The following is a 25,729-nucleotide window of genomic DNA, read 5'->3' as shown; positions in this document are numbered from 1 at the left end:
GTATCTGAATTTTAAGAAAGAATTTACCTCCAAGAGACATGAGCAACCCAAGTCTGAAAACGTTAATATGTTAACATTAATATACAGACACAGGAAACATCTGCAATTGTATAAGGGAAGATGACCCTCTCCAAATGCCTGTCCAAAATAACAGTTTATAAGAATAAAGCCCAATTCTAATAATCACAACACTGGCACATTCCAATCATGTCATATATCAAATATAGGGAGCTACCCAAACTCAGTATGTGACAATCCAAAATGAAAGTTAGTTCGTGTAATTCTTTCTACCTAATGCTTAGATTACCTGGTATGCTAAGGTTAGTCTTTTTTAAATAAAAGTCGACCAAGGTATAGGTGAAAGTTGCAAGACTAATATTTTCAATGCTAGCTATGGGAAGTTCATATGGCAAGATTAATAAAAAAAAAGAACTGCTATGTATAGTATGTCAAAGCACATTTTCACTGCAACTTTTGATCCAAACAGGTCTGATTATTACATGAATTTTATGTCTGACCAGCAAAAGTGAGCCAAATAGCATGTGCTTAAGATTTATGTTCATTGGCAAAATCAATGAATTATAGTTAAAATATAAGTGATTAAATCAACCACATACTAACAACTTAGTTCATTAATTTATATATTGATGGATTTGACAGCCTTCTGAAGTATCTCTATGAAATTACACATTTTTTATAGAAATAAACTATAACATTGCAGGAGCATTTTGTTTTGCTTAAAACGTGGTGCCTTGAAGTATTTTAAATAAAATGAAACACTAACTCATGGCAGCTAATGCAGAAGGCATCTTTCTATACCAATGAAAAGAAGGCCGTTTTTTATTATTAATGACACACAGATGTTTCCAGAATGTTGGTGCATCTGCTGACCAGACAATTAAATAGTAGGCAAGCTCCTTCACACCCTGCACTGTGCATCTTAAATAGCAATTTAACAATCTGGTGTAGGAAATTTTGGAATAACGTTAATTGCTTTTGTTCAGATCTATAAGAGGGCTTACCTATGCTTGACTCCCGCTGAATTACATAAGCATCTTTGCTTGGATTTTTTTCTATTTTTCACTCACTTGTTTAAAGAGGGCTTTCTCAATCTCAAGTAAAATTAACATGATTAAACATAGTTTATATACACAGGTATGTATATGCTGGCTTGCAAAAATAGATCCTCCGGAAGTTTATAATGCAGCGCTAACTTCACTCTCACACCACATAAGCAACATTATACCCCTTTGACGTCGATTTTGAAAATAAATGACTGGCATTTTACATCTAGTAACTGTAAAAATGCTCTCCACTGACATTTCCAAAACACCACACACCCAGGTGGCCAGGAACAAAGTGTCAGAAAACACAAAGTCTGACACACTCATCGTGGTGTTGCAAGGAGTTTGGGCGAGTCTGTTGTGGCTCATGCCAAGAATCGATAAAAACTCTGTTGAAGAGATGTTGTTTCACAAGGCACTCTAGATATACACGAATAATACATGTATAGTTTAGAACCTTATTTGCATTAAATTTTATAACACTAACAAAAGTTGTATTTTGAAAATGTTCTTTACTCCTGTTAACAGGAAGCTTCATTGTCAGTCAGCAGGTATGTAAAATGTGTAAACAGAGTGCTACCTTTTCTAGTTTCTACTCCTATACTGATTCCAACCAATGTGTACCCAGAAAAGAAATAAATTATTCACAGATTTTGCATATATAATATAGGTTTGTCTTTACCGTAAACTCTTTTGTAGGTGTTTTTAAGTTCATTTTGAACAAGAGAGTCAGTAAAGGAAAGTGAACCTGAGATAGTGTGCATCAAGTGGGCTTGGAATATGTTCTTCCTACATGTATATTTTTGGCATAGGCTCAAGAAACTAAGTTTAATTTTTGGCCTTAGCTAGCTTGGCGGTGGTGAGGTGTTTAAGGTGAAGGGTTGGTAGAGGTGGATGAGGTAGGGGTCTGGGGATGCATTTGGGAGTTGCTGCGGCCTCCAGGAGCTTTGCTGGACACTCCTGATGAGGTCAGTCCCGTAGCCTGGGCATAAAGAACACCTGTAGCAAAGCAAGAAGAGAAATGGGGGAGTTGCATGCAAGTTCACTGGAAGTCTCAGAAAGTACAATATATATTTAATGACCATTATTAAATAAGAAATTTGTTGTTGCAGCAGCATAAGCACTACCTGAGCCCATATTTTAATATAAACCTCTTGCAAAAGGAAAGGCCTGGTAAAGATCTGTAAGCCATATATGAACTATACAATATTCGGCCCGGTGGAACATACAAATGCAAGTTCCAGAGACTGATGAATTATGCAAGTTCCATGAGACTTAAGTGAACAGTTTTGATTTCTGCATGTTTGGGCTGCAGCAGTCTGCCACTCACCGGTGTAGAGAACTCCATTTAGCTCCACTGACATGCTTATGCTGCTTGTGCCATTTGTGGTGAGGTTCAGGGCTGAATCCTGTCTGCCATCTGAGACAAAAGGAAACAAACTCAGCCACCTGCAAATTACTACTGATAACTCTGTTGTTTTGGGGAACAAAACAATATAGTATATATATAGTGTGTGTAATATTTTATATATATATATATATATATATATATATATATATATATATATTTAAAAACAAAAAACAAACAAACACACACCCCTTTCTCCATACCTAGCCACCTTACTGAAATAATGCCACTTATACAACAATTGAACTTCAAATTAACTCCCAAATGATCCGATTTATTAGACCATTTCAGATTTTACACAAACAATATCCACACTGACTTACAATGTGGTGCCAATAATAAAACCAGAAACAGTCCAGGATAACACAAAAAAAGTCCAACAAATAGTTGCAGCCAGGAGGAATAAATCTCCTACCTGCAGTATTTCTGAGTCACATGTTCACATTTTACTATGAAATATGTCAAATAAAACCACTGTTACTTCAACCGCCGAGTTTACACTCCCTTCCCCTAAAAACAAAAAGGTGTTGCACTGCTAGTCACAGTAGGGATTCCCCTTCCTTGTCTCACACAGTGGAGTCTCACGGGTAAATTACAAGTGAAAAACAGGTTTGCATCTCTACATTTCCTGCACATTAATCTGTCATGCTATAAAAACAGTTTTTAAGACTGAGGGGGTTTGGTGTGGGAGTGCTGCTAAACGTTTCTCAGAGTTTCTAGTGAGGATATTAGAGATCTCCTCCTCTATACACTACGATGCGAAAGTTGAATGAGGTGTTCTGTGAGGTTAGCACGCTTGTGTGTCAAAGCATGAAACATTCAACTCAGGAGAGTTGCAACTACTGAATGAAGGGAAAAGGATTAGTTTCATTACGCAAGAAAGACAATGTTTTCCAATGAAGTGACTAGAGCCTTCACTGGTAGATTTTAACCACAAAATGTTCAGGTTATAAACTCCCCTTCCCTTGCTGGAAACATCAAAGTCTCTTATGAAATGAATTTAAAGTGTTGTTCAAAAGTAGTCCAAATGTTCCTATGAATCACCGCCTTAGAGAGAATCATTAGATAGAATTTACTTCCCTCTCCCGCATGCATTAAAATCAATCAGTTTTGCTTAACTCCATTACACATAGAATGTACTGAGTTCAAGCATAACCATAGGGCTCATGACAGCTGGAAATTGTAGCTATAATAAACAAACACTGAAGCTTGTGGTTAATTTTCTAGTTCTGCCTTTACTGCAGACCTGCAACAGTGGCTGTGACAGATAGACACCCATTGGCATACCCTTAAGAGAGCCTAATTGTTTAATGGAGAGTGGCCAAATAGGCTTTGATTACCTTGACTGTTGATACGGATGTTCATGGGCATTTGGGCAGTCATGGCCAGCAGGTTGTGCTGCAGCGCCCTCTGCAGGAGCCGCTGGTGCTCCTCCGCTGGCAGTGCCATCTTCTTCTCGGGTGGCTCTCCGGCCTCCAACTTGTCGCGGAGCTGCTCCAGCGCAGCCACCTGGGCGGCCATGGCGGCCTGCACAGCTGCGGCCTGAGCCGCGACCACCGGGTGACCCGCCAGCGCTCCAGAAAGCCTGCCAGCTGCCGTCACGTTAGACTGACCACCGTCGTCTTCTAGACAAAGGCCGGGGCGGGCGGGGCAAGGCCAAAAGAGAGGGATGAAAAAATAAAAGAAAGGGTCAGGGGGGAGGACAGTAGCTGGGTAAAACACTTAAAAAGGTGGGACACAAAAAGGGTGAAGAAATAACTGGCCACTTGCTTTGAGAGAATGCCACTGTGTTTGGACACTAGCTCAGTTCTGTGTGGGCGCGAGTGTTCTGAGCTAGTTCATTAGCACTTTACTCATCCTAGTTGTTGGTGACAATATACACAGACACTAAAATTTCACATACTGGAAAAAATATTTTTTACATATTTTATTAATTTATGTAACAATAACAGTAGCAATTTTTAATAAAATGCGGCTTGTTTAAATAACTACTTAGGAAGTGTTATAACTCAAATACAAAATATTCAAGTTTGCTAAATTCACAGACCAATAATATTGAAATCACAGGATGAAACGATCTGCTGGGGTTTCCCCTTTTCTGTGTTGGTTACATTTGAATTTGTTGGCTATGTAAAATCATTGCAACATGGAAACCATGTGACCTGACAGACCTGAGCCCATTAATGTAATTTCCAAATAGCAAAACAAAAAAAACAAAAACCCACAATAAAAACCCCACACACACCTCCCCATGAGCCATCTAGGTTTTGGGATAGTTAAGTGACTAATACAGACAATATATGATCAAAACCATCCTACCCACTGGGGGGCACTAGCTTGCTTCCAATGACCTCTCATTAAAACAAAAATTATCAAGGAGTGTTCGGAATGGTGGATGGTGTTTGGACCAAAAACTGGACTAGCCTGGTGCTCCTTCTTCTGGACTGTCTATGTTTGACTTTCTTTTCTCTTTTTTTTTTTTTTTTTGGGGGGGGGGGGGGTATAGGGGATGACCATTTGCACCATTTTTGGGTTTGCAGTAGTGATTTTATAAAACTCTGAACCCTGACATAATTGGGCTTGGCATCCCCATGGGACATCATTTGGATTGGTCAGAGCCCCCAAGGTAACCCCAGTGTCACGGCTGTACCCTTTAGCCTAAGGCATACTGACTTATTTGCAGTTGCACACAGTGAGGTTAGGGACTTCTGCTAGTCAGCCTGAGGTAATTAAGAGCCTAGACTATAGTTATTGAGGTTGGGTTGGATTAAGTAGGCTACTGGCAGGAGTATGCAACACAGGGCATAAACACAAGGCATGTCATTCACTCAGACTCCATTGGACTGAGTCTGTGTGTACTGTCGATCTTACCCTTTTTGACTTTTTGCACAGAGGAGAGCGATGCACCATTGGTGGCCATGGAGAGGCCCATACTGGCCAGCGGGAGCTTCGGGGAGGAGAGCATTGTGGGTGTGCCATTGGGGGAGTAAGTGAAGAGGGAACTGCCAAAGCCCTGGCGCCGGCCCTCCCGTCGGTTGCTGTCTATGGCAGCCTGGAGCTCATTGGGGTTGCTGAGGCCCCGCTTGTCACATTCGTATGGGTAAAGGTACTTCATGTACCTGTACAGAGAGCGGATTAGGAAAGTCAGGTCTGAGAGAACAAGGACCTAGAATCTCAGGTCCAAAAATGGACCTAGTAATATGTCTAGGACACATCTTTAAAAGTATACAACAAACACTTTTCTATGGTAGCATGTACCAATATAAGGTCAAATGTAGACCATGAGCATCATAGATTTGGGGGTGAGTTTACGAATCAAGCACTTAAAGCATTTCCCTGTGTATCAAGCAGGCTGTAGAGTGTCAAGTACTCACTGTGTCCTGAGGGTGAAGGCAGCACTGGTAATCGAGGTGGGCAGGTTCAGGCCTTTGGTGATCTCTCTCCAGAGCTTCTTATTGATGACCTCTACCAGCCCACCCTTTTCTGTCACCAGCCGGTAGAGCATGTAGAGGTCTAGTACTTGCTTGGCCATGATGGGGATCCTGTTCACTGGTGTCCCTAAAAGGAAACAAAAGTTCCCAGATAATTAAGGGCATCCCCCCCTGCCCCCTATATAGAAATTTCTGCTTTTGGGGTCATACCAGTGGAGTCATTTTTGAATAGTAAACATTTTACTTGTCAGTTTCCATACAAAAGGTGACACAGTAAACCATATAGATGCACGGTGTGCGTGTGGTTAATCTTGAGGGTGGGTGTGGATAATGACTAAATAAGTGGCTTCCCTCAAGTGATTTACAAAGATCTACCTTTGTATTCTGAGTGAGTCTCCTAGTGTTGACACCTTCTCTGTCCCTAGAGGGCAGTGTCAGGTCAAATGAGTGCAAACATGATCCCCTTTGTTGAATATATATTGTCTGAAGTACAAAGGCTTGTACACATTTCTTTTCAGGGTGCTCAAATAAAGCATTTTCACATTGAAAGGGCATATCAGTCACATGTATACAAGAAAATAAATTGTGTGCGGGTTACTGTTTATCCATTAAAATGTGACAGAAGATAATGGCTTGATGTTTCCAAGGCCAAATACTGCATGTGCTCATGTTCACACACATACAGTAGCTTTCTGTACATTCTGGAGCCATAGATTCACTTTAGAACGCTATAAACAGTAAAAGTGTCAGCAGCCGTAAAGCAGTCAGTCATTCAAGAAATAGAGATCAGCTTGAAACCTGAGTCGAGTGCCCGTGCGTCACAGGAAGGGAAGGACAGGGGCACAAATGCAACATCTCCCACAATGCACTACGCTACATGTTGAGGGTTAGAAAAGCAGTCATGGCCACAGGAAATGCGTTTAGTCACGTGCGTCGCTTCGAGCTCAATACCTTTCATGTTCACTGAGCTCTGTATTTTGGTGATGCTGAACAAAGCTTGCCAGCAAAGGGGTGATGCAGCAGCATGAAATTCACTGCCTTCATGAATCTTAATTGCGTACTGGCGAGCAGAATTCAAAGTATAAGGTCTCACTGAAAAGGTTATTTGTTTTATGTGTGTGATCATGTACCCCTTTTCTGCATGAAGCTGAATAAGTCGTCCAGGAACTCCTTCCGGTTGGGATCGCTGTCCAGTTCATAAAGCTGTAGCAGGGAAACAGAAAGAAAAACAAACAAAAAGGGCCTGAGAATGGAAACCAGATAAACGTACATTAAAGAAAACCGCTCTGCAACAAACCACCGTTCCTGACACTATCCATGCAAACCACATACTGCACCCCAAGATGGAAAAACCACCCAATTTCCTGAGACTAAATGATACAGCAAATCAGATGAGAACATTTTATGTATGTAGAATCTTTGGGGCAATGACTAGTTAGTATCACTTGGGTTTTCATGCAGGTGCAAGTCAGAGAGAGATGGGTGTAGCCCTCTACACTGTACATGTGCCATGGGGTGGGGTGGAGAAGAGCCATTTACATTTGAAAGTAGAAGAAGGTTTTGGTGGGTCTGTAGTGCACTTTGGTATCGCGAGGAGACTTGAACAAGGGATATATTGTGTTATTTACTCACAGACGCACAATTGTATGCACAATACTGAACTTCATATAAAATTCCTAACAACAACAACAACAACAACAACAACATCATCATCTTTGTGTTGAGCACATCGAAGCAGTTTAATCACGATGCCAAAGTATGATAAAGCATGAACTAAATGGGGAAATCTGATCCTAGATGTACACCAGTGCTGAGCCTGTGATGAGTAGGCAATGATAAAACTCACACGAGGTCACATATCCTGAAAATCCAGTAGTACTCTATGAACTGAGCAATTTGCTTTCATTTACATTTGGCCAAAGGGGGAAAAACCAACTAGAAAACACCATCTGAAGGTTTCACAAATGATAAGAATTATCAAAACTACCAGAGCTGAAGGCACATATTGTCAGGTCTCACTTCTCCCAACAGTCTGTTTTGCATCAAGGGAATGCAGGAGAGGTTAATTATTACATCTCTTGCGAACAAAACATGGAGAGTAAGAGCAAGTCAGATATATTCATGGGTGAAGCAGTCCCAGGGGGCTAATGGAGGGGGAGGGGCCATAATGCAATGCAGGCTTATTTACAGAATGCATGCGTTTTTGAGGAGCACCATACCATAAATCTCTGAAATGGCTCCCCATCTGCCTCTCTCTCTTTCGCTCATCAGTGCCTTCATTCACCAATTTACAAACTGCCTGCTTTTTCCCAGCATTCCTAACCACAATACCACCAGCCCTATCAGTTAACACCATGACGAGCATTTTATAATGCAACCCTGCTGGTTCCAATGAAGCTGACTGCAGTGTTTAGCTGGGCCCACAGAACAGTGCGAGACCTGCCATGCACATTCTTTTTGATTACAACCCTCCATTCGGTCCATGAACCCGTATAGCCATAATCAATCCAGAGTCTGTACTGAATATAACGGCAATTTCTGTGGTTGCTGAAATCATCAGGTGTCCGGTGGTGTGAATAAAAGAGGAGGAATGTGGTTGAGCCACCAGTTTGATCAGTGTCATCAATACCCAGGGAGCAGGAAAGGCTTGTCAACACACATCTGTCTTTGGGAAATACAAAATGGAAGCCACTCATCTCCCATTCGCCACCCGTCTCTTCACAGAGCCCTGGCTTTATGACAGGATAGGATTATACAACCCCAGCCCCCTACCCCTATAGTGGAAACACATCTATTTATCTGCCAGTCACGAGAGAGAAAACCTCTTTCCATAAATGCTTTGTGTAATCATGCTGGTAGTGTCACAGAAAAGTCCATGAAGCAAACATGTTGATGTAATGGATCAAAAAAAGAGAAGAGGAAAGCCACAGGATGGCCTCAAAAGTATACACACCATGATACTAGATGAATCTTGAGGTTGGGAGTGAATTCTGGCCAACGTTCACATGCAAACGTATGAATTCAGATTCACAGTATGCCTTGAAGTCCCTAACCTACTTCAGAGTAACTATATCAGAGATTTAAATAAGCTTCAGTTAACCCAGACACACTCTGTTTGCTGATATCACCAGATGTGGCTCAGTGTTGATCAGAAGAGAAGTAAAGGCAAGGGCAGACACTTGAACAAGCAGTTTTCACCACCATCTGACTTCCAGTAAGTACCTCTTTGGTACAGGAGCAAGTGAGAAAGAAGACCAAATCCAACCCACAACCAACCAAGCACCAAGCCGCCTCCCCCTCCCCCAAACTGAGAAGGCCCCTACGTTATACTCGCATGACACGTGAGCTACTAGTCTCAAAAGCCTGTAACGGCATTTCACACCTGCTGATCACCTTCAAGGCACAAGAGAGGGGGCCGGGAGGAAATGACCAGCAAGCTAGTTTCAGCCTTACAGAGAAGATTTGCTCACCATGTTGCAGAATAAATAATGAAAGAGCATGTTATGAGAGCTCCATCACTCAATGCAGGGTGGGCCTGTTTGATAAAAGGGAGAGCCATTGTGTGGAAACAATAGTGTTGGCTACCATAACCCAAGGCCTCCTTCTCTGAAATTAAGTCAGCAGCAGAGACGAACACCTGCATAAATGAAAACCTTATTTCGTATCACTCTTCAGCAGAGCGAAACCTGAAACCCAAAAAGATGTGCACCATTTAATAATTCAAATTACTTTTGAATTTAGCTTTTTCGCAAGTCATGCATGAACAGGGTCCATTTTACCTCCTTCCAACTCAGTAACGGAAATTTTTAAAACACAAGTCATGTGCAATTTTGGGTCTTCTACCCATGATGGGAGCCATCTGAACACTGGGATAGCATGGTATGACAAGGAGAACACAGACAGAGGCTGGAGCCTCTGTCATGGCTGAACCGGTCCACCTGCATCAAATTCCAGACTGAGCTGATAAGAGACAAAAGCGGGCACATCAGAGATCACAAGCCAGCACAGCTCCACTTTCATCTAATGTGAATACAATTTACATGGTCTGCAAAAGCAAAACTTCCTGCCAAGGAACCAGGGAAATCCACTCTTTTCTCTACAGGACCATTGAACAAGGCTGATCTTAGCTTTAAAAAACACACAACCAGCAAAGTTCTGATTTTTTTTTTCCACAGAAAAATGTGCAGACTTCACAGCTGAGATGTCACAACCATTATTGGAACATTTCTTGAGACCGAGAATTAACCAAAAAAAAAAAAAAAAAAAAGTAAGTATCAGCTCCCTTTTCAGTTCCCTTTTCACAGAGCTCGACTTGTATGCTGTCTGCACTCCGGTCTGTTGACATTGCAACACAATCAGAATCATTGATTGAGCAACCAGTCACTCAAAATAAAGCATGGCAAAGCATTGTCCTCGATTGTGCTACAGCACAGGGATCAGCAGGAGCTGCGAGTGGTACTCTTCAGGTATGAAGAGTAGAAGGAAAGGAACCGAGGGAAGAGGAAGAGAGATGGCTGGGCTAGGCTGTGAGGTCTGGGGCCCTTTCTGCTCTGCATCAGCCTACGTTTCTTTTGTAGGGGAGTGACTTGTGTGTCAATAATGGGATCTTACAGCTCTTCCTGTGCCATGGCCTCTCAGCCCTCTACATGTAGCAGCACCTGGCCTGTGAAAAAGCCTCTAATGGTTACATCTCTGACCGCATGGCATGTGCCGCACAGTCAATAAGAGCATGGACAAGCGTTTGACCTCTGCTGGGCCTTGATTTGTCTGCTTTGTACAGGCACCCCTCCTCTTGGGTAAAAGGTGATCGGGTATGCAGAGATCACCTGACCTGCATCTTCCTAGTCATTAATGTCCTAATGGTGGGGGCATGTTTAGTGTTCTACAAAGATTCTGAAATCACAAAACACTACTGCGAAGAGAATGCTTGGGATACAGCAAAAAAACGAAAACAAACAAACCACCTCAAAGATCGGGGTGGGGAGTAAATCAACAAAACTGATCATTTGGCTTTGCATGTGCCAGCAAATAAAACATCACAGAAATTATACAGGCAAAAAGAGGAACCAACAACAAAGCAAGAAACAAAGCTAAGGTACAAAGAGGAGACAGACAGGGAAAGTGCTATGCTAAGCATTTATGCAATCTTTGGTCACATTCCAGCAGTCACTCACACACACACACACACACTTTGAGATGCTGCCAGTTCCCAGAAGCCCCAGGTGATGTGGCCCTGACATACAGCCTGACTGTTACTTGCACAGTTTGACATCTTCCAGCATCTGGGGTCTCTGCCAAAACACAATTCCTCACTGCTCAGTGTACCGCTTGGCCAGATTTCAACTTGTCACGGCCTTCTGCTGTCAACAGGAAAAGTAAAATGGATCTCCTCAAGGTCATTTTTAAGCATTTTTGCTACCGATACACCTGAGAACTCCTAATCACTTAAGGACTTGACACTATAGGCAAGAAAAACAAAACCAGCTTCCATTAATTAAAAAAGGTTTTATAGCAAGTATGAGTTATCAGACATTTGATCTTAGATTATTTAAATTAGATTATTGTCTCCCTTACACTCTGTACCAGTTGCTTTATGTTCTGAACCAATTTGGTAACTGGAAAAAAGACTGAAACTGAATATAGTGGTATCAGGTTCCCCATCACTTGTCCATCAGCAGTAAGTCCAGTCAGACCTTCACCAGAGCATTCTTCAAATACATCCCTGTAGCAAGTGGTGCAAGCTATAAATAAATCTCCTAATGACTAAATTGGTCCTTCATGAGTTGTCAGATTTATTCAGTCCACCAAGTAAAAAACTCTGTGCCTTGGTTTAACATGGCTGATTTCCAAATGATGTGTTCTCAATATATTTGCCAACAGGTTATGGTAAAAGCTTGATCTAGCAAGCATGTTGTAACAGCTCTCCATCTGCCTTTAAAACATCAAAGGCAATAAATGTTTTAAAATTTGTAGGTCTTATGTAAATAAAAGAAATAGCTAGTGAATAAACAAATAAAACAAATACTTACATTAATCAAGTGTTTGATCATTTTATATACATGTTCTATATGCTGTCAGTTTGTTACGGTGTCCTATTACACAAACTTCCTAAGGCAAAAGAAAAGGGCAGAAACAGCCTTTGATGTCTCATCTGTATTGTAAATGCACCCATCAGGGCAAATGCAGCCCAGATGGACAGTAAAGCAGGCATGTCTTTAAAAATTCATTACACCCTCTATGGTGAGCTTCCATTTAAACGACTTGGCATTAAAGATTGATGCTTGCAGTAGATTGGAGGAGGCAATGACTGCTGAAACCACTGCATTAAACGAGATAACGCTGCACTTTTATACTTGTTCATTTTTAATTTTCTACATCAAAATTGCTCATTATAAGAGAAAACTTGTTTCATGTTTTTACTCATCATGTATGTTATTTGAGGGCAATCAAGTAAATGGAGCCATTGCAGATGGTGTTCAGCAGGTTCTTTTTTTCTTCATTACTTTTCATTGGTTTAATCATAACATTATGTGCAAAGTAAAGTAATAAAGATACATGTTTACTGTATGTAATTATGGGTCATGTGCAGCGAGTGCCAGCTATCAGATGAAGCTGTTCTGTATTCTTCTTAGATTGCACAACAGCACAGAGACAGACTCGCACTTGTGGTCTTCTGCCTGCCTGAGGATTGCAAGGCAGCTGCTCCGATGCAGCTCAGTCATCACTGTGACATAATCGGTCTGTTGGGGGGGGGGGGGGGGCTAGCTCAAACTAATTTCTCTGTGTGCTGCGCTGTCTTGTTCAGACTGCTGAAACAATGCATCTCAAGCCCAAGTTTGTGCATTTATATTTCAAACTGTATGATTAAAACAATGCTTACATTTCTAAGTTAATTTCAGCATTCTGCAAGATTCTCCAAGTATTTATTAGTATTAGTATTTTTTTTTTTTGTTTATTCTCTAGCTATCCATTTTTTATTTTTATTGTAAGTCCAAAATGATCATCAAGAATGTCATGGTGGCATTTTTAAACAATTATTGCGTTTGATGTCTTATAGGCAGATGGTGAGCTGTTCCAACAAGTGCCATGCTTGCTAGGTCTGTAATTTCTCTGTAAACCTTAATGTATGCCCTTAGCAATCAAAAATGTGCTTATTGTGCATGGACAAAAGTAACCTGACCCAATAGTTCCCCTCTCAAGCTGTAGCATGTGATCAAATGTCTTTAGTAAGCACCTAAATAAGGTTCAAAAGATCAAAAAGTATAGTTTCATTCTCATGTGTAACCACTTCTTTAATTAAAACCTCAAACTTGGCTCACACAAGGCAAATCTGTTCCCTTCGCATTAGTGCTGGTATATTCTTAGACCACTGAAATCAGTTTCTCTCATTCCACTACTTGGCCAGGCCTGACAGTTCAATCAGAAGCAAATTGGCAGTATGCCATAATGTCACATTAATTTTAGCTGTATCAAAATTAGAAGATCACAAGCCAAGTTGATAGGCTGCACTTTCTACCCTTTTCTCCCTGTTCTATGGAAAAAAGAGCTCAGGTTCTTGGAAACTTTTGGAAAAAGCACATAGATAAATGGCTTGTTTGATATCGGTTTGTCACTTGGGAAATAAAATTGTTGTCATTCTGGGCCAGAGATCATTTGGGAGGGGTTCCAACTGACATGGGTGAACAGGGATGTGTTGCTGCACTGTGCCAGAGTCTCCAGCCAGAATGGACAGATTATCACTCTCCCTCAGGCACATTCCAATCTGCCTCCACCCACCTGCCCAAAATAAACTGCAGCTGATTAACCCTTCACTTCCCACACATGTGCACGCACACACACACACACACACACACAAACACGCCTAAAAAAGATCACACACTCCAATATTTGTTGGACCGCCTTTAGCTTTGATTACGACACACATTCGCTGTGGCATCGTTTCCACAAGCTTCTGCAATGTCACAACATTTATTTCTGTCCAGAGTTGAATTAATTCTCTTCCACCCCCAAGATCCTGTACTGATGATGGAAGACTTGGACCACTTCGCAAAGTCTTCTCCAGCACATCCCAAAGATTCTCAATGGGGTTCAGGTTTGGACTTTGTGGTGGCCAATCCATGTGTAAAAATGATGTCTCATGCTCACTGAACCACTCTCTCACAATTTGAGCCTGATGAATCCTGGCATTGTCATTTTGGAATATTCCCCTGCCATCATGGAAGAAAAAATCCATTGATGGAATAACCTGGTAATTCAGTAGTCAGCTGACCTCATTCTTTGGGCACATAATGTTGCTGAACCTAGACGTGGGGTTGCTGCAGTTGGTCAGATCATAGCACTGCCCCCACAGGCTTGTATGGTAGGCACTAGGCATGATGGGTGCATCAGTTCAGCTGCCTCTCTTCTTACCCTGATGCACCCATCACTCTGGAACAGGGTAAATCTGGACTTATCAGACCACATGACCTTCTTCCATTGCTCCAGAGTCCAATCTTTATGCTCTCTAGCAAATTGAAGCTGTTTTTGCCAGTTAGCCTCACTGACAAGTGGTTTTCTTAAGGCTACACAGCTGTTTAGTCCCAATCCCTTGAGTTTCCTTTGCATTGTTCATGTGGAAATACTCTTACATTCACTACTAAACATATACCTGAGTCCTAATGTTTTTCTATGATTTGATTTCACCACACGTTTAAGTGATCGCTGCTGATGATCACTCAATATTTTTTTCCGACCACATTACTTTCTCGAAGATGTTGTTTCCCCACTGTCCTTCCACTTTTTAATAATGCGTTGGACATTTCTTAACCCAATTTAAATAGTTTCAGCAATCTCCTTAGATGTTGTTTTCTCTGCTTGATACATGCCAATAATTTGACCCTTCTGAAACAGATTAACATCTTTTTCACGACCACAGGATGTGTCTTTCGACATGGTTGTTTAACAAATGAGAAGCCACTCACTGCATCAGTTAGGGTTAAATAACTTGTTGCCAGCTGAAACAATCAATCACCCATGCAGTAATTATCCAATGGGAGGCTCTTACCCATTTGCCTAGTTAAATCCAGGTGATGACCTTTTTTTTGGCCAGGCAGTATTAAAATTATATATAAATATAAAAGCACCATCAGTTCAATCCTAAATTTTCCCCCTACAGTCAGTTTAGATTAATCAGTTTTGTTCAGATAACATGTTTTGATGTTGCCTTACTATTCTGTCTGAGTTGCAACAAATTGTAAATTGAGTGAGCAAGGTTAGTTCAAGTAAGAAAAAAAGATGTTGAGATGTTCCATTTTGCCCCTGGAAAAAAGCAAAGGGGTGGGGAGACTGTAGGATCTGTAGCATGAGCCATACATTACACAAGCTATCCTACACGGCCCAACAATTGTGTAACATTATCTTAGAGAGACAGAGTACTGCACCTCTAACTGTCACCAATATCCACATCCCCTGGTGACTACATATGGAGATCTATCTACGGGCACAGCATTTGATAAAGGTCGAACAGCATTCATGTGCCAGTCTATATGAACAAAACAACTGTCAGGCTTCTCAGAACATCCCTCCCTTATGGCCCATTAGCTGCAGATGGTTGACAGCGTCACACCATCTTTCTCCTCCACAAGCATTAGCTTTCATTCACAAAAAGTCCTTATTAGCTTCAAATGACAAGACATGATATAACACATGATATGATTATATGATAATACATTTCACAAGCTGACCCTGGCAACAAACTCAAACATGGGAGACACTAATGTTACAAAAGGGTACAATTTGGTGCATATCCTTATACAACTGCCAGTCTGATGCAATCTGAGATTTTTTGAGTCAAAATTCAAAACCCAGGATGATATTAACTGAGAATGAAGACTTTATGTCTTGTTGAAATGCCATGGGAAAACACTTTGGTTATTAGTAATACAAATCCAGCTTGAGGACCTTTTCACTTCCTCTAATCAAGAATGAATGCACAGACATCCAAACCAGCTGTGTTAACTCATGCCTGAGCTGATCTCATTTATACATACTGGTATTACATTTACATTTATGGAATTTACCTGATGCTTTTATCCACAGCAACTTACAGACAGAAGAACCTTTGTTTAGGACTATGTCATATTCTCGTAATTTGGAATGAGTAGATATGAGTAAATGTAATACATTTTTTGAATTCTAGTTCTGAAGTACGATTCTAGTTCTGAAATACAACTTGAGCAATTGAGGGTTAAGGGTCATGCTCAGGGTCCCAACAGTGGCAACTTGGCAGCAACTTGAACCAGCAACCTTCCGATTACGAGTCAAGTACCTTGACCACTCAGCTACCAATGCCCCACTCAGGGCAGGGCCTTTGTGAACTCTGTTCAATTCTCTTTCCATTCTAGTTTAATTTCCCAGCAGGACCCCTCAGTTGATAAATTTGTTTAAAATCATATACCATGTCACTTGGGAGCTTGCCACATGTCTGTCATCCAGCTATGCAATCACAGAAATAAAACTCTGCACTAGCAGCACAACTGACACTTGAGGCATGTGGGTTCTTCTTTGCTGTCACTGTGTAGATGACTTGTGAAAAAAGTAGTTAGAAAACACATAGTGGGGAAACACTATAGTTATTAGTTGCTGTACTGAGCCGTTACCATGCTGAGCCAGTACAGGTTACAGCTACAAGTGTAGAATGTATTTTGGACAGTCTTACTGTTGTGGTCTGTTTTTGCCCTATATAAATTAAAGTTGAATAATAAATTTAAATAGCGGAGTTGTCTTTTTGAAGTTCCACGTCAAAAACATCTGTCAGCATGCATTATACCCCTCTCCAACCTCCCCACTTTATAGCACCTGAAACAATGCTTCACTCAGCCAGCAGACTCCACAGCAGGACTGGCTGCATTTTCTTAGGCAGTATATGGGAGCATCGTTGGTGACGTGCAAAGGCCTACCTGTCTGAACTGCTCCTCGTACGTCCAGTCGCCGTGGTCCTGGCCATGAAGCTGTCCGTGGGAGGACTGGGAAGTGGGGCCCGAGGTCCGGGGCTCGGGGGCAGAGCCTGCCCGGGCCTTCAGCAGCTGGGCATGGGGGTGGAGCTGCCGATGGGGCAGTAGCAGGATGCCTCGGCCTGGAGCAACGGCCTCACGACCAGTCTGCAGGCCTTCGTCGCCCAGATCTTCATCGTAGTCTTCCTCCATCTCTCCCTCAAAGTCATCCTCATCCCACTTCTGCTTTCTGTTCATACAAATGTTAAATACCATGCATCTTAAGCACCTTTCACAATAAAGCACACAAGAATTAGTACAGACAAACACTGCTGTTTGTCACTTCAGAACTAGGCTGATGAATCTTTTGGATTATTACATTTACTCATATCTACTCATTCCAAATTACGAGAATATGACAGTCCTAAACAAAGGTTCTTCTGTCATAAAGGCTAGCTTATGTAGATTTTTAGTCAATCAAAATGTAATGTAATGCAACATGTAAGGGGGAAGACGTATGCTAATAATTACATTTGCGCCTCCTCCTCTGACCCCATCATGTCTTTGTATTGCTCATCTCCCTCCTCCTCCTCCTCCTCCTCCAAATCCTCTTCTTCCTCCTCATCAGCACTGCTGCGTTCCGACATGGGGCTGTTGGCTGTCTGCTGCTTCTGCAGTCCGGCTGCCACGGCTCTCATGGCCGCTAGCGCTGCCATCTGAGCGCTCTCTGTGTCAGAGGTGGAGCTTAGCTTTAGCTCTTCTTCTGTGGTGGCGGAGGTCTGCAATTGCCCTGCCTGCTGTTGCTGCTGCTCCATCTCCATGAGCAGCTTGGCCCGCTGTTGCCTATGCAAGTTCTCCATCACAGCCTGTAGCTTCATCTCCAAGGATACAGGATGTGCTGAGACTCCGCCTCCTTTGCTTCCCCTCCCAAACAAGCCAGGTGCACCCTCTAAATACTTGGCTCTTATTTTTCAATACACAAGTCAAAAACCTAATGGCCACACTCCCAGAAGAGCTCACAAAATACTTCCTACTGGCAGAGGGAAACCTCGGAGGTTGTAGAAGACGAGGCCTTTTAGTATGCTACAGGCTACAGCAACCTTCAGAGAGGAGGTGCTCCCCCCCCACACAGAATGCACAGCTTAAACAGAGCCTGAGGAAAAGAGAAAGAGAACAGGCATCAGTGAACGTGTGATAGAACATCCTAATGAAAACTCTCCTCCAACCACCTGCGTTCTTCTCTTTTCAAACCGCATATTAGAAAATTCTTGCTGCTGACATCACTATACCACTTGCATCACATTACACACTATAGACATGAAATACCATATAGATAAAAGAACTGCATAAATATCATATACCATGTACATACATACACCAGCCAATGGTACTTTCCATCAAGTACCATTCAATGAAAGGTCCACTCCATTCTACCAAAAGAAATCTTGCTGTAATTGGAAACGTAGATTTATAGCCTCATGTCATATACACATTACTGGCTGCAATCTGTTTCCTAGTTTGACTAATAGAAGGTTATTAAGAGAGAGAATATACACACAGCCTACTCCACAAACAAGACAAGTTACTTTTTGAAGGGGCATACATCAAGAATTCAGATGGTGATCAGTTAGTTTTAGAACACTACTTTGCTTGAGAACAACTTTGGTGAACACCTGCTTCTAAAGTAAAAAGGTTTTATTCCTCTTATAAGTGTAATAACATAGGTTTCCAGGAGGAATCAAAGCAAAATGGTAAAAGTGCATCATGAAAATCTTATACAACGCTAATGCAGTGACCAAATATTTTTCCCCACAGTTGCATTATTTCATCTAGCAAAATATATTTTAAAAATAAATAAATAAAAAACCTGGAATTCCGCCTTAAACCTTTGAAATTCGTGATTAAGTGGCACAGTAAGATAGGTGGTATGCAGGTTAAAATTACATTGATATACCATGACTAACATCGCAAATTTGCATTTAGTAAAATCCTGAGTTTAAATTAAAATGTTCTACTTTCTTATGTTGTAATACTCAGTTCTACGCTGACTATTTCTTCTTTATTAGGGCCCATTCGTAAAGTTGGAACAGATACTGCGCACTGGTAAAAATTACAATTCTGATATTGTTTATCCAAAACAACCTGTATACTGCTAAAATAATAATTATAGTAGGTAAACTAAACAGCTATTAGGTATTTGAAAATAATGTTACATGGGTCTCTTAAATGACCATGTATAGCAAGCTTAATCACCACACAAATGTAGTCTCCATTTTAGAAAGGTTCATCTCTTTCATTCATCAAGCTGTAATTGTGCAACACTCACACAACAGGCTATACCAGGAAGATTTCTTTACTAGATGTTACAGAAGATGCTACATTCATAGACTCGGGTCTTGCTTATGACACACAATACCCTAAATTCTCCATGTGTCAACTGTGCCACAGAAGAAATGTGGAATATGCATCTGTTCAACACAGAGGTGGACTGACAATAATACAGTGCTGTTACTGTGTGCAAGTCCAAAAGCACTCCAAAAAAAAAACAAACAAACAACACACATACACTCATATAAACACAAACAAAAATGCTGGGACATTAAAAATAGTCTACATGCAGACTAAGAAAAGTTAAAAGACAAATGAGAGTTAATGAGAAATAGTAACATAAGGGAGACTACAAGCAATGCACAGAAATATAACTGATGGAAGAATGGCATCCACTAGGAAAGTTTTCACGGAATAGAAATACTCTCCATATATTCACACTGCATTCATATATTACACAGCACCAACATGCTACAGCTTAATACTGCATCATTAGCCTGGGAGTAGTGGCCCATGCCGCTTAGATGCCAATGAGGTTGAAGTCAGGGAGAGTCTAGGTTCATCCTACACGACCCCCCCCCCCCGACTGCCACGGGCACAAGGGATGAATGGTGGGGGTGGGGTGGCTGGGGGGAGTAGCCAAGATCGCAAGGTCTGAGCAAACAGGACAAGAGATAAGGAAAAAGCTAAGGGTCCAATTCCACACAGATAAAGACCCATATCCACATCCCCGGCATACAGCGTACAGATGACTTGCCGTAGCACAGCTGATCAAAACCATAGGCTCTGTGCCATCTCTAAACAGACACGAAGCTTGCTGTGAATCAACACTCTATCTGACCAGACAAAGAGCCCTTGTTTAGCAAAAGCTGCACGGGCCAAAAATAAGGGGTAGTAAAAATAAAAACAAGGCAGAAAATGAGCAGGGAAATTCTGCACATGAGACTAAACATATCCAATAAAGTGGAAGTCATGTTTACTATATCAAGCTGTGGATGTTTATATGTTGGTGCCTTGCAAAAAAAGGGGGAGGGCCGTTCTTTGGTTACACTATTCAGCTCTGCTCTCAAGGACAGGATGTAACAGCACAGACCGCTGATGTATACTTTCAAAAAGAGCTGGCTACCATGACCTTAGCGGCACCATGTGAGAAGCAGCAAAAGAGCTGCACACTGTCGCCAGACAGATAAACGTCAGCACGGAAAATAAAATAAAATGCCCTATTCATTCAGCTCAGCTCTGCTGGAGGAAGGCATACAGGAGCCTTTCAGTTTCCTACAAGTATTCCTTCAGTGGAATGCTAAATTACATCCACTGAACACCCTAACAGCAGAAAGAGCATGCGCCCAGACAATGTCACATACTAGAAAGAAGCACAGAGCTGTCCACAGTCTGTTAGAAGGAAAGGGAAATCTAATTAATGTGGCTAGGCAATCAAAGACAGGCTCACTTCCAGTAATGTAATTTATACAGATCTCCATATTCTGTTCAGCCATTTTAGGAAGACTGCCAGGCTTGACCTCTTTCCTAAGAAGTGCTCAGGTTAAGTCAGCAGAATAGAAATGTCTGGAAAGTTGACAAAACAGGTAAACATTTACCAAGCCCTTACCCAGACAAACAAACAAAACAAAAAACCCACCTCCACTTCTGACTCCTGAACCTAAACATTTCTGTGAGTGACTAGTAGAACACTAGCAATATTAGACTGGTTTTAGAATTGATGGAAGATGATGTCTTAGGCATTACCATTTACCATTCAAGTGATAAAAAAAGAAAAGTTTTATAAGTAAAAATCTATATTATAGTACACCGTTTTGTTATTTCAGAATATTTATTGAAAGCCTGTACTTTTCTCTACCATCTTTCTTTAATCACCAAGCCCAGAGAGAAGAAAAATAGCTAAAAACATTTTTTAAAAAGTCTGCAATAACATATTTTCCAATTTGTACTGCCAAGAGGGGTATAAGCTTATCTTTACCCAAATAGCCAAACGGGTGGGAAAAGTGTGACAATAGCATACTGACATTTCAGATTCATGTTCTGCAATTCTGTCACTTTTTTACTCAGGACCACGGTGACTTTTTTACTGTTTGAATCAAGACTACATCGCAACTAAAGTAGTAAGGGAAGGAGTTCGATCACAGCACACAACTGTCACAGGGAAGTTTCCTGGTCTGACTAATATCTTGTCAATTTACTTCTGAAACAATTGAGATTTTATGACCATCTGAAGACATGGGGGGCATAAAGTGTATAAACTCCTGGAAGGGGACAGGTTCTAGAAGCTGGGATGCATTTGGTCCATATTATTATACAAACACCCTTGGGGATACAACAAATCATAAACAGTGACAAACACTGCAGAAAAAAGGGGCAATTCAGCAGTCGATTTTCCTTAGTATGTCTGAGGCAAAATACCAGCTTCCCAATTATGTGAATGGCAAGAGTTGCATGGTTAAGATGAGATTGGCAAAAGTACCCCCCTCTACTGAATCATCTGTCCTGAGCATGGTCAGGACTAGCTGAACGCAAAGGATCTCCCGCTCAAAAGGAATAGTGATCAGCTGGGCAGCATTCCTGCATAGCTCATTCCCAAAGCATGGAATCACCGCTTTCTGGCATGAGGGTAGAAAAACTGTGCCAAAGACACTTTAACATGTGCATCTTGGCAAAGGAACAGTTGAGCACTGGCCAAGTCACTCATTTGCTCTCCTTTCAGCGGTAAAACACGAGACAGGCGTGTTCAGAGGCCAGCTGCCCCATACCTCCTGTTCTGTAAACACAGCTAATCTCTCAAAGGTTACTTTGATGCTACTGAACGGAGCCAAGCAACAATAATACCAATCACAGTGATATGGCACAAAAACAAACAATAATGTTATTGGACTTATAAACTCATGGAAAGCCTTTCTGAAGACACAAACCACAAACTTCTTTTGTGCCACACAGAAGCTCTTCCCAGGAGCCATACACAACCAAACTCCATCTATTTTGAAACATAAGGGGTATGTTTTAATATAAACACAGCTACACCCCCCCCCCCCTCCTCCCCTTAGCCCAAAGTACTGCAAAACCAGAAATCTGACACTCTTTCTGCCTGGTAACAGAGAAACCTGTTCATCCAGCTTCAGTCCGGATTTGAAATTCTTAAAAAAGAAAAGATAAGAGAAGAAAGGAGCTTGGAGTTCACTGTGATCATCGCAGATGAAACTCTGTAAGGACCTTGGGGCTAAAACTCAGACCCCCCCACCCCCGTGCCTCATCTCATCAATATACAAAATCCATGTGCACCACCCTACTCCCTCCTTTACAGACAAACTCCCCTCTTAGTTGAAAAGCAAATACTCTGCAGCCAAGTTATTTACTCCTCAGACACCTGCTTTATTTGAATTACAAAGCCAGATAAGGATGAAGCCATGGAGACACATTTGAAGATGACACAATATGACTGTCCACTCTTACATTTGTCTTCTCATACTTTTCATACTACATTCACCACAAATATCTACTAAGATGACATAGTTGCAAGTAGCTCGGTTGGTTAATAATTTGGCTGTCTTTCAAACATCTTAAAATATTTCACACATTTAAGTTTCAATACAGTGTTAACATAGTATAAACATTTTAATTAATATTACTTTATAAATAAAATCAAGACCATCAAATGAAACATCAAATCAATATTATCCAACACTTGAAGCACATCTCCCAAAACAAAAAATAAATCACTTATATCTTCTTTATTCTGCAATGAACTACATTCACATACACCAGCACACAAACCCATTCAATCTAAGAAACAGATGAATTATTCCAGAAACAGAAGGATGGGTTTCAGAAAATCAGATCCCAGGTGCAGACCAAGATGAAAAACTGCAAAAATGCCTACACCTCAAAATGTCCACAAATATGTTAACAGCCAACTTTTGCTAAGAATGTAAGGCCAAATCACCATGTTTGTCATATTGCAAATAGGGTGTTATTACTACAAAGCTGAATTGGAAATCTAATCCATTCCATACATGTCTCATTGATATGCATTTCGCTTTAACAGGACATGTTATTCATTAGGTGACATGCGCTACGCAATCCATCTTTTAAAGAGCTCAACCTGATCGCTGACTATTTGATTTTAACCCACAGAGATACAATCATAGACCAAAGGCTGGAAGACTTGGATGCCTGAACACTTTATTTGGTTAAGGGATTTAAGGTAAAGAATGTCCAAGTAATATGAAATATGAAAACAAATATGAAAACAAAGATAAAAGCACTTTTCACATAATTTAAAAAGGTCGCTGTGATGTGTATTCTCTATTTGCAACTAAAACAGTTATGCTCAATCCCTAAAATATATAAAATATTTACAGTTACCAGTAACAGCAAACTACCAACAGTTTTATTCTGTTGAAAGCAGTATCAAATATTGGATTGTTACCCCATTACTGTATCCTTTAAATCAATTTAGGTTTTCATTGTATAAGAAATGTTCTTGGCAAACTTCTGCTTATACAGGTTTTCCATATTAAAAACGTGAATGGTTTATGCGGGTAAATAAAATCGTTAAATAAAAACCTAATGCCACAATGAGCTAAACAATGAAAAGCAGTAGGAACAGTAGGAGTGGCCATGTGGCGATTCCACACTTCTAAACATCATGCCATTTAAACAACTGTGAAATTTTCTTGAATACTGGTTTGCACAATTGTCATGATACACAAAACAATTTGAGAAATTTCCTATTTGTTTCTTATTCCGATTACTCGTCGCAAAACTACGCGCGCACACGTAATAACCTTTCGGGTGTGCATGTTCTAGTGGTCATAAGAAACACGTGCACTGCACATAGCTTTCGGGTTTCTGACATAGCGCTTCTGTTTACGTCAAACCGGAGAAACAGCACGCATGTATTAAAGCAAAATTATAATAATAATAATTATTATTATTATTGTTATTATTAATTAATTAAAAATAAATATAAGAACAAAAATAAGTATAATGTATAAAATAGTTTAAATTTGACTAGCCTATAGACTTCTTTATATACGTTTTGTAGGCTGTCCCATGAATCCCACGATCAGCTAATCTTATTGTCTATGTGTTCAGGGCTCCTCCCGATTTGACTATTCTAATTTAGTTCAGATATGTGTATAAAGCTGGCCAACAGAATATTCATGTATAATATAAGCCTACGATTTATAATCTACAGCAGAGAGAACGAACATAGCACTGGTATACCTTGTGTATCGTTTATGATCATTGAGATCATATCTCGAAGAGTTTTCCTTCCTTCTACGTTAATGTAAAAAATCTTTAAATATATTATTCTGTCTCCATGAGATTACCAAGTATACAAAATACCCCTTTAAACGTCGTCCTGCATCAATCCTATAGTATTTATTTGTTTCCTATGCACCTGTGTCATCTAACTTACCATCGGTGAAAAGTTCTTTCACGTTTAGCTACAAACGTGTAAAGCCAATAACGCTTAGGGTACAGCAACAATCAATACTCCACTTCCCCAATCGAAGAATGAAAGATAATCGAAGTACCGGCTATAGATTGTGATATGTGAGGTTACTTTAAACAGCATGCTGTATAATCTAAACTCACCTTAGCAAAAATAAATTACATTCCAGAAATTCCTCTACAGTTATAAAGGGTGTGCAAATATGTACTCGGACTCATCCTCTTACTGTCGATATCCAGTTTAAGCAAGCTTTGTTGTCTTTATTCGATATTTTATCAACTAGTTCATGCAGTGCGTCGGAGGGCCAATAGGGCAGGGCTATATAAATACATTGTAACATTGCAACTGATACCAATCATGTTGTTAGTGGGTTAAGGTACAACGGTAGTTATCGGGTCCGAAATAAAATGTACAAAAATAAAACGTTTGACACGTTTGCTTTTGAAAATAAAGAGATGAGACAACAAATCATACTTTTTAGCGCAAAAAATACAACCGAGTTTAAAAAAAACCCCAAAACTCACCAATTCAGCTTCCGTTTTGTTTTTTGCACTCTTGGGAACCGGAAGCAACATTCCTGATTTCCCTGTAAAAACAATGCGCTCGTGACGTACGCTTATTAAATATTTGACGTAGACTATATTCCTCAATGCAGTGTGACGGATAACGTCTATGTAGTAGCCTAATACGATGTTAATTAAACCTGATTTCAACATATGAGGTAATTTGGAAGTAACATCGCATCTATGACTAATCTGAGGCGTGTCCACGGTCGCTGAGTAAAATCATTGGTTGACAAACAGCAATCAGATGCAAATTCCAAAGCTCTGACTCAGGGGAGGCCAACCCTGCCCCCATCACGAGGAAACGTGTACAAATATCATGTTGTGTTGTCCGTGACATCTAAAAGAGTCATCGAATATGTATGTATAGATATTTTAAATATGAACATTAAAAAAAGAGTTGTAATGGCGCTCACACAAAAATGATCCAAAGCTTCAAGTCAACGTGTGATAGACATGCGAGTTTCTCTTATGCATGACATTTGTGTCCATAGT

The 25,729-nt window shown here is 40.7% G+C and overlaps 1 protein-coding gene across 2 annotated transcripts; it reads right to left on the bottom strand.

The window, feature by feature from the left end:
- Positions 1 to 203: 203 nt before the first annotated feature.
- arid3a (AT-rich interactive domain 3A) lies at positions 204 to 25,419 on the bottom strand. Of its 2 annotated transcripts, none has more exons than XM_035523411.2 (9): positions 25,196 to 25,419; positions 17,405 to 18,026; positions 16,841 to 17,123; positions 7,034 to 7,106; positions 5,847 to 6,030; positions 5,344 to 5,591; positions 3,813 to 4,097; positions 2,395 to 2,484; positions 204 to 2,063 (listed from the first exon to the last, which is right to left on the bottom strand). In XM_035523411.2, the coding sequence occupies exons 2-9, from the start codon at positions 17,749 to 17,751 to the stop codon at positions 1,933 to 1,935; spliced, it is 1,641 nt and encodes a 546-aa protein (XP_035379304.1). In that variant the 5' UTR covers positions 17,752 to 18,026; positions 25,196 to 25,419; the 3' UTR covers positions 204 to 1,932. The 2 variants fall into 2 exon arrangements, with proteins under 2 accessions (XP_035379304.1, XP_035379305.1); XM_035523412.2 differs by having other exon boundaries at positions 3,813 to 4,094.
- Positions 25,420 to 25,729: the final 310 nt, after the last annotated feature.

This window comes from Electrophorus electricus, chromosome 26, assembly GCF_041902795.1.
Source record: "Electrophorus electricus isolate QZ-2024a chromosome 26, ASM4190279v1, whole genome shotgun sequence".
In the NCBI taxonomy this organism is placed as follows: Eukaryota; Metazoa; Chordata; class Actinopteri; order Gymnotiformes; family Gymnotidae; genus Electrophorus; species Electrophorus electricus.
This window is presented reverse-complemented; position numbering and strand designations above follow the sequence as displayed.